This window comes from Canis lupus, chromosome 16 (assembly GCF_048164855.1).
Source record: "Canis lupus baileyi chromosome 16, mCanLup2.hap1, whole genome shotgun sequence".
NCBI lineage: Eukaryota > Metazoa > Chordata > Mammalia > Carnivora > Canidae > Canis > Canis lupus.
The window spans coordinates 38,463,797-38,477,322 of record NC_132853.1 but is presented as its reverse complement, the minus strand read 5'-3'; the positions used below and the strand labels follow the sequence as shown (position 1 = coordinate 38,477,322).

General features: G+C 36.5%; 2 protein-coding genes across 3 annotated transcripts in view; one reads left to right on the top strand and one right to left on the bottom strand.

The window, feature by feature from the left end:
* The window catches only part of IKZF3 (IKAROS family zinc finger 3), a 91,040-nt gene that overhangs the window by 16,827 nt on the left and 60,687 nt on the right, over window positions 1-13,526 (top strand). For both annotated transcript variants that reach the window (XM_072780416.1, XM_072780415.1), the window contains exons 2-3: window positions 9,141-9,194; window positions 11,342-11,443. In XM_072780416.1, the coding sequence (XP_072636517.1) occupies window positions 9,141-9,194; window positions 11,342-11,443 (156 nt within the window). The remainder of the gene's footprint in view (window positions 1-9,140; window positions 9,195-11,341; window positions 11,444-13,526) is intronic.
* ZPBP2 (zona pellucida binding protein 2) overlaps window positions 1-13,526 on the bottom strand; it is a 45,863-nt gene that overhangs the window by 28,137 nt on the left and 4,200 nt on the right. The gene's annotated exons all lie outside the window — the stretch shown is intronic.

The following is a 13,526-nucleotide window of genomic DNA, read 5'->3' as shown; positions in this document are numbered from 1 at the left end:
TGGTAGTATTAAGAGAACTGGTGAAAGACCTTTCAGAAATAGTAGCTCACGCTTCTGCTTTCACATATATAGTAAGTACTGTTGCTGTTGGGATTGTTGAACACATTTTTGTAGTCAGTGACTCAATTTCCAAAGGTTTTAGTGAAAAAGTAAAAGTGAACAATTTAAGTAAGAGAAAATATTTTTTTGAAAAGAAGCATGGAAAAAAAACAGAAGCATGGAGATAAGAGAGTCAGTTTACCATTATGAAGATAAAAAGGAGTGTCAACACTGAGAGACAGCTTTCTGGCAGCTGTCAGGCACCAATGACGCTGGCAGCTGGCAAACTCACTCTAGGATTTTTTCTAAGATTTAACATTTTGCTCTCCTTTAGCACCTATACTTTCTACCAGGAAAACAGACAGAGGCTAGAAATCTGATTTCTGAAACTATGAACAGAATTTTGTTAGCTGGTATTTTTTAAATGAATGATAATTACTTAATGGTATTAAAATAAAGGCAAATTTATAATCATCTGAGTTAAAAATATGGTTGCAAATTTTCGCTAATGTAAATATTTGGTTTTGTTCATAGATCATTTATTTTAGAGCTAAGAGGTTAAAACCTTCACCCATGAACTTAATGAACTCTCAACCAGACTGCTGCCATTTCCAAGTTTAAATTTTATTTGTAATCTACCCCCTTTCATTTAGCAGTGTATAAAATGCTAGAATTTCTGAGAAAAATATCAGTATCTTAATAAAAAACTCTAGTGAAATTGTTTTAAAAGGCATCTTTGTCAGTGAAAAGAGAATCTGAAGGAGTAAAAACAAATTTGAAATTGTCATCTCTCAGTAGGCATATAATGAAGGCTTGATTTCAATACTGGTAGAAAACAATTTGAGATTGCTAGTAAAGCTTTGAAATTCTGGAGTACTTGGAAAGCTACAGAAGAAATAACCTTTAATTTTTCCAGTCCAATACATTGTCAGCTATATCAGTAATAAATAGTTATACCTTTTATAAGATTTGTTACTTAAGATGTAAGGTGTCAATAGAAAACACTAATGATTTACTTAAAACATATCAGGAGATGGCTATTTAGTTGTGGGAAGGGCAAGAAGACAAATGATAGGAAAAGAGTGTGTGCTAGGGTTTTCTGCTAGATTATAATTTTAGCTTTTTAAAAAGATTTTATTTATTTATTTATGAGAGACACAGAGAGGCAGAGACACAGACAGAGAGAGAAGCAGGCTCCATGCAGAGAGCCCGATGTGGGACTCGATCCCAGGTCTCCAGGATCACACCCTGGGCTGAATGTGGCGCTAAACCGCTGAGCCCCCCAGGCTGCCCATAACTTTAGCTTTTAAATGAAATAAGAATAGTTTTATCTAATGATACCAAAAAATCCTAATGGTAATATGATGCTAAGTATATATTTGTACACATACATTAAGCATATTTCAAAGATATTGTATCTGGATGTTTGGCATCATGCAGTGTTTTGTTTTTGTTTTGCTTTTGTTTTCTTACCCTCCAAAAGGTCACATTAATGTTTCAATTGGTATGAAAGGTGCTGTGTAGATACTATATATCTTTGACTACTGCATTACTGGAAACCACAACTTTTTTTGAAATTCCAGTTGCTAGAATTTTGGAAATATTGGTAGAACATGGTTATTGTTGTTTCCTGGTATGATACCTTTAAAATTTTGCTTGATATTTAATTTTTATATTTAGTTTGATTTACGTCTTTTTTTCCTGATCCAGAGTTTTAATGTTTGTTTTAAAGAAATAACTTTTCAGTGGTATCCCAGCAACAGCAAGATATCCTAAAATCTAGAGCAGTGCTGTTCAAAAAAACATTCTGTGATGATAGAAATGTTCCTTATCGGGATTCCTGGGTGGCTCAGTGGTTTAGCGCCTGCCTCCCGCCCGGGACTGTGATCCTGGATCCGGGAATCGAGTCCTACATCAGGCTCCCTGCATGGAGCCTGCTTCTCCCTCTGCCTGTGTCTCTGCCTTTCTCTCTCTGTCTATCATAAATAAATAAAAAAAAATAGATCTTTAAAAAAAAAAAAAGAAATGTTCCTTATCTGTGTTGGCCAATTAGGTAACCACTAGCTACATGTTCTATTGCATACTTGAAATGTGGCAGGTATGATTGAGAAACTAAATTTTTAATTTTAATTAATTTACATTTAAAGTTAAATTGCCATACATGGCTAGTGGCTACTGTATTGGACAATACAGTATTAGTATTAGTAACAGATCTAGAGCAGGGCTTGGCAAACTTTTTATGTAAAGGACCAGACAGATAGTGACTGTTTTAGGCTTTGTAAATCATATAGTCTCTGTTACAACTGTTTGACTCTGCCACTGGAATATAGAAGCAGCTATAGACAACACATAAATGAAGAAGTTTGGCTGTATTCCAATAACACTTTATTTTTGGATACTGAAATTTGAATTTCATATATTTTCAAGTGACACAAAATAGTATTCTAATTTTTTTATGTATTAAAAAAATGTAAAAACCAGCAGAGGAGGGAAAAAATGTAAAAACTATTCTTATTTCACATGCCATACAGAAACCGGTGGTAAGTTACATTTCACAGAACCTTGATCTAGATCGATGTAAAAATTCATGTGTTCATTCAATAAGTATTTTTTGAGTGTCCATCATGAGTGAGCACTATTTTGGGATCTGAAGATACAGCAAAATAGCAATAAAAAATACAGACAATGGGGTGTCTGGGTGGCTCAGTTGATTATGTGTCTTACTCTTGGTTTCAGCTAAGGTCCTTATCTCAGAATTTTAACATCAAGGCCCTCCTTGGGCTCTGTGCTGGGTGTGGAGCCTGCATGGGATTCTCTCTCTCCCTGTCTCTCTGCCCCCCCACCCCCAAAAATGTATGTGTATATATGTCAGGTAGTGACAATGAAGAGATTTTATGAAGAGAAATAAAGCAGGGTAAGAGAAAAGAAAGTGACAATGGAGGATGACATTTAATTTTTTTTTAATTTTTAGTTAAGTTTTTAATTTTAATTCCACTTGAGTTATCATATAGTATTATATTAGTTTCAGGTGTACAGTGTAGTGATTCAACAATTCTACACATTGCTCAGTGCTTATCACGATAAGAGTATTCTTTAATCCCCATCACTTGTTTCACCTACCCACAGAAGATGATGTTTTATATGGGGTAGTTAGGTAAAGCTTGTTTGGTAAGGTGACTTTTGAACACACGTCTGAATGAGAGAGGAAGTGAGCCACATGGTGATCTGGGGAAAGAGCATTCTGGTCAGAAGGGAAGGAAAATGCAAAGGTCTTGAGGCAAGAGTATGATTTACCTATTCAAGTAACAGAAGGGATGTAGAAAATAGAGGAGATTTATACTTAAAATTAACCCACTTTGGAATTCTTCCATCATTAGCACTAGTTATGTATAAACATAAGTATAGGAAACTATTTCAAAAGCAATATAGGGACCCTTCATTCTTAGCTTTCTAGAGCATTCTTTTGGAAAATATTTAAAGCTATATTGTCTGCCAGTATATTACAAAGACCCCATCAAATGGAACATTTTTGAGGGTTTTTTTTTTAATGAAGTTAAAGAAATTAATTACAAAATGATCCATTAAAAACTGAAAAGTTTTTACTGTACTTAGAAATATTTAACAGGTTTCTGGTCTCTCTGAAATTCCTTCACTCTCTATCCACTACTGGGTTTCATGTTTTTACGAGGACCTTTAAGTTTAGGTGGAAAAAATGTATTTCAATCTCTTCTGTCTTGTGTTTTATATATATATATTAGGAGCTCCTCCATGTAGCCTGATCATAGATGGTTTTAATATCTCCTTTAAGTTCTGAACACTAAGGTATCAGAATCTCCATTTTCTCTTAGAAACTGTGCTAAATTGTTTCTGATGTTCTCTACAACACACAAAGGTTGCTTGAAAGAATATTGAGAGCTATTTAAATGTCATTGTCAGAGGGTTTAAAAGGTTCAGGGGGCTGGGACCTTTTTCCTTTAGGTCACCAAATCAAAAGCCATCTTGCTTTGTAGTAACTAAAAGATATTTTCACATGAAGGTTGTTTATGTGAAACCTTTGAGCTAGTTTTCTTTTTTTCCTGTTAAGAATCCCTTTAGTGTGCAGTTAAAAGTTTCACATTTAGCTTTTTAAAAACACTATCAAACTTACAGAAAAGTTGCGATACAGTACAATTTTTTTTTTCAGAAATTTTGAGACTAAGTTGCTAATATGATGCCTTATCACCCTTGAGTACTTTAATGTGCTAAAGGATATTTCTCCTAGATAACCACAAAACAATGTCCAAGTCAGGAAATAAACATTGATATATTACTACCATTTAATCCTCAGACTCCATCCAGATTTCTCAGTTGTTTCTACAGTGTTATCTACTGCAGGAGGAGTCAGCTCAGAATCACACATTGTGTTTAGTTGTCAAGTCTCTTTACTCTCCTTCAGTCTGGAACAGTTTCTAAAGTTCCTTAATCTCTCATGACTTGGACACTTTTGAGGATTACAAAGCCAGTTATTTTGTCAACTGTCCCTCAATTAGAATTCATTTTCTCATGGTTAGATTCATATTATGCTTATTTGGCAGCAATATCACAGAAGTGATGCTGTGTTCTTTTTATTATCAGATGGCACATAATTTTCATTTGTCCCATTACTGATGATGATCACTTTGTTCAGTTACAGTGGTGTCTACCAAGTTCTTCACTATGTACTGCTCTTTTCATGTTTGTAATGATAAGTATTTTGAGAGAAGCACTTTGAAACTATATAGATATTCCATTAATCATCTGACTTTCAGTTTATTTACTTATTAATGTCAACATAGACTCATGAATTTGTTTTTTTTAATGAGTTATAATCCCATACTATCATTATTATTTTGATACTTCCCTGTCTCAGATTTGGCAGTGGAAACCTCTTCAAGATAATTTCTATATCCTTTAACATATACTCTTCATTCTGTGCACACTTTCTTGCTTCGTGAATGTTCCAGACCCATCTTGTACTTTTTCCTGCCCCAACTGTGGAATCAACCATTTCTCCAAGGAGCCTGGTTTCTTTAAGTGGAAAATGATATGTAGAAGTTAATATCTGGATGCTAGAAGTTGTTGTAGTGTCACTGCTCCCAGGGACTCTCAGTGGACAGGGCTAGGGACTATATGTATGTATATCCATACATATCCATACATATATACATACACATATATACATATTTACATCTGTATTTTATATCTGTTTATATAAAGTAGAAATCACATGTGCAAGCCAGTACCTTCATTTCCAATACAGTACCACAGGGTTTTTTGGAATTTTTTGTTTTGTTTTTGTTTTTTTTTGCATTTGTAACTCCCTTTTCTGACAGAAAAATCTGACTCTTATTCTTGTTATATTTACTTATTTGATGAATTCTCCTTTATGTAATCAATCAGCCATTGCCACTACCATCCCTTCCTCAGCACTGAATGCTTTTCGTGCCTCATTTGGGTTCTGACATCCTGCACAATAGCTACTGTGCTATGTGGACACTCTTTACGTTTTCTTTGGCTCTGACACCTCCATGCAAGGCTGTCCCTAGTATATCGATGCCCTCTACCCCACTCAAGTTTTGACACTTTAGACTGGAGCATTCCTATGTATGGAAGCTTCCTCCACTGTCCCCATGTGAGTGCCTTACTCATCCCATTTAGGCTCGGAAAACCCACACCAGACCACCTCTATGCATGGATGTCTTATTCACCATGCTCAGGCTCTGACTTATGCTAAGCTGTCTCTTATCTTGGATACCCTTTTTATCCCTCTTGGACTCCAGCATTCCAAGTTGGGCAGTTCTCCTGCCTGAATGCTCTCTTTAGCTGACTCAGGCTCTGATTTCCTATGTTGTCTGCCCTCCATGTAGAATTCCTCCTTATCTCATTCATACTGCCTACTCCATATGTCATACTCTTCAGGCTGGCTGGTCTCCAGCAGCCTGCCCTGGGTTGCCTCCCTTCCTTGTATAGATTTATTCTCAGCTATCTTGGGTTTTGACACCCTATGCCAGGGGGCCCCTTTGCTTATTTTAAAAACATGCTTTGCTGCCATCATCTAATGGATAATACGTTAAAATTTTAAAATTAGAACAGAATATAAATGTAGTGACTCTATTTTACAAAACAAAAATTGAAACGTGACTAGATAATGGTATTGAATATTTGAAATTAGTACTGTTTTGAACAGTTTTGGGTATATGATCTTCATTATTTTTTTTTAAACTTACCAAATCTGAGTTTTTTTTTTAAAGATTTTATTTATTTATTCATGATAGACATAGAGAGAGAGAGAGAGGCAGAGACACCGGCAGAGGGAGAAGCCTGACACGGGACTCGATCCCTGGGACCTCCATGCCAGAAGCCTGACACGGGACTCGATCCTGGGACTCCAGGATCACACTCTGGTCCAAAGGCAGGTGCTGAACCGCTGAGCCACCCAGGGATCCCCTGATCTTCATTAAAATAAAGAACAAAGAAGAGGATCCCTGGGTGGCTCAGCGGTTTAGCGCCTGCCTTTGGCCCAGGGCGCGATCCTGGAGTCCCTGGATCGAGTCCCTGGATCGAGTCCCTGGATCGAGTCCCCGGATTGAGTCCCCGGATCGAGTCCCACGTCAGGCTCCCAGCATGGAGCCTGCTTCTCCCTCCTCCTGTGTCTCTGTCTCTCTGTCTCTCTGTCTCTCTCTCTCTATGTCTATCATAAATAAATAAATCTTAAAAAAAAAAGAACAAAGAAGATTTTCTGGCAATAGAAGGGTACCTCCTACTGAACCAGCCTTCGAACCGATAACAATGATAGATTCTGGACAAAATATGAAAAAAATCTATTACCTGAAAGCATTGGAAAATGTAAAAACCAACTTGTTTTTATATTTGTTTTAACCCACGGGTAGGCACCAATTTTGGCCTCAAGGTGACCAAAACTTGGGTAGATAATCCACAGTTACACTGGCTTAAAAAGCCATAGTATCTGCAGCAGGCTGGGAAGTAAAGAGGGAAATCTTGGTATGAAAAAAGAAGAGAGGGCTTTTTTTTTATCATAAATTCCCTGGCTGATCCAGATCTCTAGCTGATCCTTGAACCACACATATATGGGTCATGCTCTGAGCAGCCAACCTGAGACTAAAATATTGAACAGAGATTTATGCCTCTTCAAGAGACCAACTTGTCCCAATTTCCCTGGAACTAGAAAAGTTCTCTGATCTGGAAAAACCCTCAGTTTCAGTCATGCTGGGACATTTGGTTACCCTAGTTGCTGCTCACTACAGTGATACAGAATTCAAGTTTGAGTCTAGGCAAGTTAACTGCATGCTTTAAAAAGAAACAAAATTTCTATACTCTTCAGAGGAACATAACAGAATCCAGAATTTCTGTAACATATCATTTATAATGTCCAAAGTACACTCCAAAATTATTAAGTCATTTGAAGAAGCAGGAAAATGTGACCCATACTCAAGATAAAAGAGAATCAATGGTGGCTAACCCCAGGATGACATAGATATTGGAATCAGAAGGGAAAGTATGCTTGTAATGAATTAACAAATAGGAAATCTTGACAGAAAAACTATGACAAAAGAACAAAATGGAAATTCTAGAACTAAAAATTATAATATCTGAAATAGAAAACTCACTGGATAAACTTAACAAATTAAGATGACAGAAGAAGGTGAATGCACTTGAAGATATATCAGTGAAACTATTCAATCTAACAACACAGAGGAAGAAGAAACATTGGGGCAGGGGGAGAACAGAGCCTGGGAATTGTGGGAAAATATTAAAAAGTCTAACATATGTGCAGTTGAAGTTCTAGAAGGAAAGGAGCAAGAAGATGGAGGAGAAAAAGTATTTGAAGAAATAATGGCTGAAAATTTCAAGTTTAGTGAAAAATATAAATTTACAGAAGTTCAGCAATCCCAAGTGGGATAAGTTCAAATAAAATCACGCCTAGATATATCATAGTCAAACTACTGAAAACCAAAGATAAAGAGAAAATCTTGAAAGCATTCAGAGAAAAAGAATACATTATGTGTGGGAAAACAATAATACAAATATCACCGATTTCTTATCAGAAACAATAGAGCCTTGAAGGTAGTAGAATGCTATCTTTAAAGTTCTGGAAGAAAACTGTCAACCCAGAATTCTGTATCAGGTAAAAATATCCTTTAAAATTAAAGGCAGGGTGTTATGCTGTATGTTGGCATATCGAACTCCAATAAAAAAATATATACCAAAAAAATAAAATAATCAATCAATCAATCAATCAATCAATAAATAAATAAATAAAATTGAAGGCAAAATTAAATTAAAATCTTTCAAAAGGGACAGGATGGTTGCCTGGGTGGCTCAGTTGGTTGAGTGTCCAACTCTTCATTTCAGCTCAGATCATGATCTCAAGGTTCTAAGATTGAGCTCTGCTTTGGGCTCCACACTCAGTATGGAGTCTGCTTGCCCCTCTCCCTCCACCTTAACCCCCTTCCCCCACTCACTCATTGTCTCTCTCTCTCTCACTCTCAAATAAATAAATAAAAATCTTTAAAATTGAAGGCATAAAGATATTTACAAATAACGAAAACTAGGAAAAATTATCACTCACATAGTTGCATTACTCGAAATGCTAATGGAGGGATGCCTGGGTGGCTCAGCAGTTGAGCATCTGCCTTTGGCTCAGGGCGTGATCCCAGAGTCCCTGGGCCACATCGGACACTCTGCATGGAGCCTGCTTCTCCTCCCGCTTCCTATGTCTCTGCCTTTCTCTGTGTGTGTCTCATGAGTAAATAAATAAAATCTTTTAAAAAAATGCTAATGGAAGCTCTTTTGGCTGAAGAGACATGATATGAAATGAAAAGTACTAGAAATGTTAAGTACAAAGTACTAATGTTTTCCTCTTAATCTCTAAAATACAATTACTGTGTAGATAATTCCTTTTATCCTCCTAAAAAAGGGAGGATAAAGGTAAAGAACAGCCTGGCTCTGAAGAGGAAATCTGCTAAAGCTCCCAAAATGGTATCCTTATTAAATTTAGAATGCTCCAAATCTGAAAAAAATTTACTCTAAGTAGCTAATATTTATAATCCTTTTCTTTTCAGATATAAAACCAAATGTGGAACTGAAAAGCAGTCAGGAAGAGTCTATGCCCACAGGTAACATCAGGTCTTTCCTCCCTAGAAATATACCTTTACTGAAATAACCAAAGGAAGAATAATATTCTGATCACAGTAAAAATGCTATAGAAATGTGTTAGAAAAAAATGTAGTCTTTCTGATATAAAAACAACTTGTCCATTTCAATTATATAAATTCTTCGGCATCATAGGGCCAAATCACACCCCACCTAATTTTGAGCACTGTGGTTTTTTCCCTTAAAAATTTGTTTTTAACTTACTGGTTTAAATAAAGACAGTTCTTGTTGAACAATGTAGTAGCTTATGTTTTATCAACTTGTGCTGTAGATAGTGGTCAACAAATTTTTGTGTGTGAAGGGCAAGATAAGTAAATTTTTAGACTTTGTGGGCCATATATGGTCTCTGTTGTATATTCCTTTTTAAACAATCCTTTGAAAATGTAAAAACCACTCCTACTACCTGGGCCCATACAGAAACAAGCCATGGCTAGTTTTGGCTCTCAGGCCATGGTTTGCAGATTCCTGCTCTAGAATAAACTATAAACATTTCAGATTTCTTAGAAATAACTTCTGTGTTTTCTGGATTAACTCCCTTTGGATCAAAATTTATGCTATATTACAAAATTTATCACTTAAGTACCTTTTTGTTATTGTTGATTGTAACCTTATATTTTAATTGAACCTGTACATCATGTTAGTTGTTTAGGTGTGCACTTTATTTTAGTCATATTGAGCTTGAGAAAAGTGAGCTACTATTTAGAATAGTGTCTTAGAGTTCATAGAGTATATGTTACAATATGTAGAAATGAGAAATTTAACCTGTTTATAAATCAAAACATGAGTCCACAATAACCATGTTTTTAGCACCTTTTCATCATGGATTTTGTGAAATATATTTCCATTTTATTCCTGCATTCCAGCAAAAGTCCTGCTCCATGTGTTCAGTCATGGATGCAGCTGGAAGGAATGCCACTGCAGAGTTTCTAGTCACTTCTCCTACTTTACCTAGCTTAAATGCCACAGGATTCAATATCTTTGACTATTTTTTGTATGTAGTAGCTACTCAGTAATATTTTATTAAACATTAGGAAGGACATAATCAGTTTGATATAAAGTAAATAAGTTTTTAGTTGATTTCTTTTGTTAACATCTTTTTAAGCTACATGCTTGTACATGAAATAATACCTGCTACATTGTTCCTTTTCTTCTAACATCTAATATTATCAGTATTTATATAATATACAAATATACAAAAGTATATTTCTTTTAGACTTAATTTTTAAATAAGTTTGCTGTTTATTTAAGCATGCTTTTATTATATCTGCTCTCTTTCACAAATGAATTCCTGCTCCTATAATACTTTGTCTGAGTCTACATTATAGACCTGTAATGTCTTGCATTCAGACTTATCTACATCTGCAAATTATAAGCTCCTTGAGGACAGGAATTATGACTTACTCATATCTGTAGCCTTGTTAGCATTTAGTAAATGTCCAAAGAAATAAAGGAACTCGAGGGCCAATATGTCTTCCACAGAATCACATTTATAATGTGAACAGAAAAGGAAAATAGGATTTCATATACAGTTGCTTATGGGTTTTCTCTCAGGAAAACATATTTCCTAAATTGGGTTATGCCGGTATTTTTTATCTCAGTATTTCTCATCACTACATAAATGCTTCTTGGTCATAAATAGCAATAGTGGGAAGCCTGGGTGGCTCAGTGGTTGAGCACCTGCCTTTGGCCCAGAACATGGCCCTGGAGTCCCGGGATCGAGTCCTGCATCAGGCTCCCTGTGTGGAGCCTGCTTCTCACTCTGCCTCTCTCTCTCTCTGTCTTTCATGAATAAATAAAGTATTTAAATGAATAAATAAATAAACAAACAAACAAATAAATAAATAGCGATAGCATCCTACTGAATGTTGTGAGACATACCAAAGGAGAGAGAATTCCTGTCAGGAAGGAACATGAATGCATTTTAACTCTGGTGTACCCTGGGCATATTTCTGAATCTCAGGAGTTTTCACATGTATTCCACTTGGAGTATGTATGAAAGGGGCACTGTCTATCATGAAGAGATTATGCTGAAATGGAAGTCTACTTAATACATGTTTATAAAAATCCTTTAAAACTGGCCTGTATGATTAAAATTCTTTTTATCTCCTAGAATGTCCAGTGATTTTGAATGACTACGACTTAACCAAACCACATGAAACAGAAAATGTGGACAGTGCAGAAGGCCCAACCAATGAAGATGAAGATCTAGGAGGTAAGCCACTGCGACCGACTAAAAATGGTTATAGATATGGTTGAAGCTTAATATATGGAAGAAATCAGGAACTCTCCAAGAAAAACTTGCATTTGTGGGTTGAGTTGGGAATAATTAAGTTTTGTTCATTTTACAAACATTAATATTTAAAAATTTGCTGAAGGATATCAGCAAACTTTGAGAATTTAAGGTGTTTATTCAGTGTTTAAGTTATACCACTTCATTTTTAAAATGTTTATTTGACTCTTTTTCATTATAAAAATAATAACTGTTCATTATGGAGTATTTCCCCACCAACAACCAATTCTCCAATTCTTCAGACAGTAAGTGGGCATCCAACAATTCAATTCAATTCTCATACTAACTCCTGGAGTTAGCACAGAACCCACAGGTTAAGGGCTCAGTCCCACAAGACTGCCTTAACTTTAGACATCAGTTGAGTGGGCACCTGAGTGGCTCAGTGGTTGAGCCTTCAGCTCAGGGAGTGATCCCAGAGTACTGAGATTGAGTCCCACATCAGGCTCCCCATAGGGAGCCTGCCTCTCCCTCTGCCTATGTCTCTGCCTCTCTCTGTGTGTCTCTCATGAATCAATGAATAAAATCTTTAGACACCAGTTGAAACTACCAGGTCTCCATGTCACCTGCACTTTTGTCCAGCTTGGCTACAATGCAGGGTTTTTCACAACCCCTCCCCTCAGTTTTGACAAGTTGCTAGAATGACTCCCAGAATCTAGGAAAGCACTTTACTTTACTATTAGTAGTTTATTACAAAGGATAGAGCTCAAGAACAGTCACATGGAAGAGATGCATAGGGCAGGGTATAGGGTGGGAGGGCATGGAGCTTCCATGCCCTCTTTGGGCACACCACCCTGCGATCATCTTGATGTGTTCACCAACCCAGAAACTCTGAATCTCATTATCCAAGAGTTTTTATAGAGATCAATCTTTAGTCACCCCCCCCATCACTTTGTCTTTCTGGTGACCATTCCATCCTGAGGTTACCTAGGGGCCTTACCCTAAGTCACCTTATTAGCATAAATTTAGCCATGATTGAAAGGAGCTTGTTATAAATAACAAAAGATACTCCTATCACTCAGGAAATTCAAGAGTTTTGGGAATTCTTGTGCCAGGAACCTAGGACAAGGACCAAATATATTTTTGTACTTTACCATAGGCCACCCACTGATCTTTGACCATGAATCTCTTATAGCACAAGAATTATAAAAGTCAAGATACTGGTGGGGCACTTGGGTGTCTCAGTTGATTAAGCATCTGACTCTTGATTTCGGCTCAGGTCATGATATCAGGGTAATGAGATCGAGCCCAACCCCTCATCGAGCTCTGTGTCTGGCTCCATGCTCAATGAGGAGTCTTCTTGAGATTCTGTCCCTCCCTCTCCTTCAACACCACCCCCCACCCACTCACAGGCTTTAAATAAATAAATAAAATATTTAAAAAAATAATAAAAAAAAAACAAAAAACAAAAAGAAATAAAAAATAAAAAAAATCAAGATACTGGCACATTACTACAGTCACAGTCAGTCATTAATAATTATTCCAGTCCATCACCATATCATATGAAAATGTTTCCCAGGGTGAGGCCATTCAAGCTTGCAGGTTTTGATTTTGTCAGGTTCCAAAAGCAGGAGTGGTCTCAGCAATATATGGCTTCACCTTTTCAGCATCTAGTATAATTGAGCTGAGAGGCAATATTTATTATTCTCTTGCTCTGAGCCTTTCTTGAGATTTTAGTATAATACTGAATTTCCTTCATTATATAACCCATTGATTCATTTCTTTACCCTCAGCTACCATTCTTTCTTTTCATTTCTACCTGAACCTTTGCACTTTTGGAAGGAACATTAGGTTAAACTACTGTGCTGGTCTAGAGGATGGATGCTCAGTGGTTGAGTGTCTGTTTTTGGCTCAGGTCGTGATCCCGGGGTCCTGGGATTGAGTCCCACTTCGGGCTCCCCGCAGGAAGCCTGCTTCTGCCTATGTCTCTGCCTTTCTCTCTCTGTGTCTCTCATGAATAAATAAAAAATCTTTAAAAACAAACAAACTAGGCAGCCTGGGTGGCTCA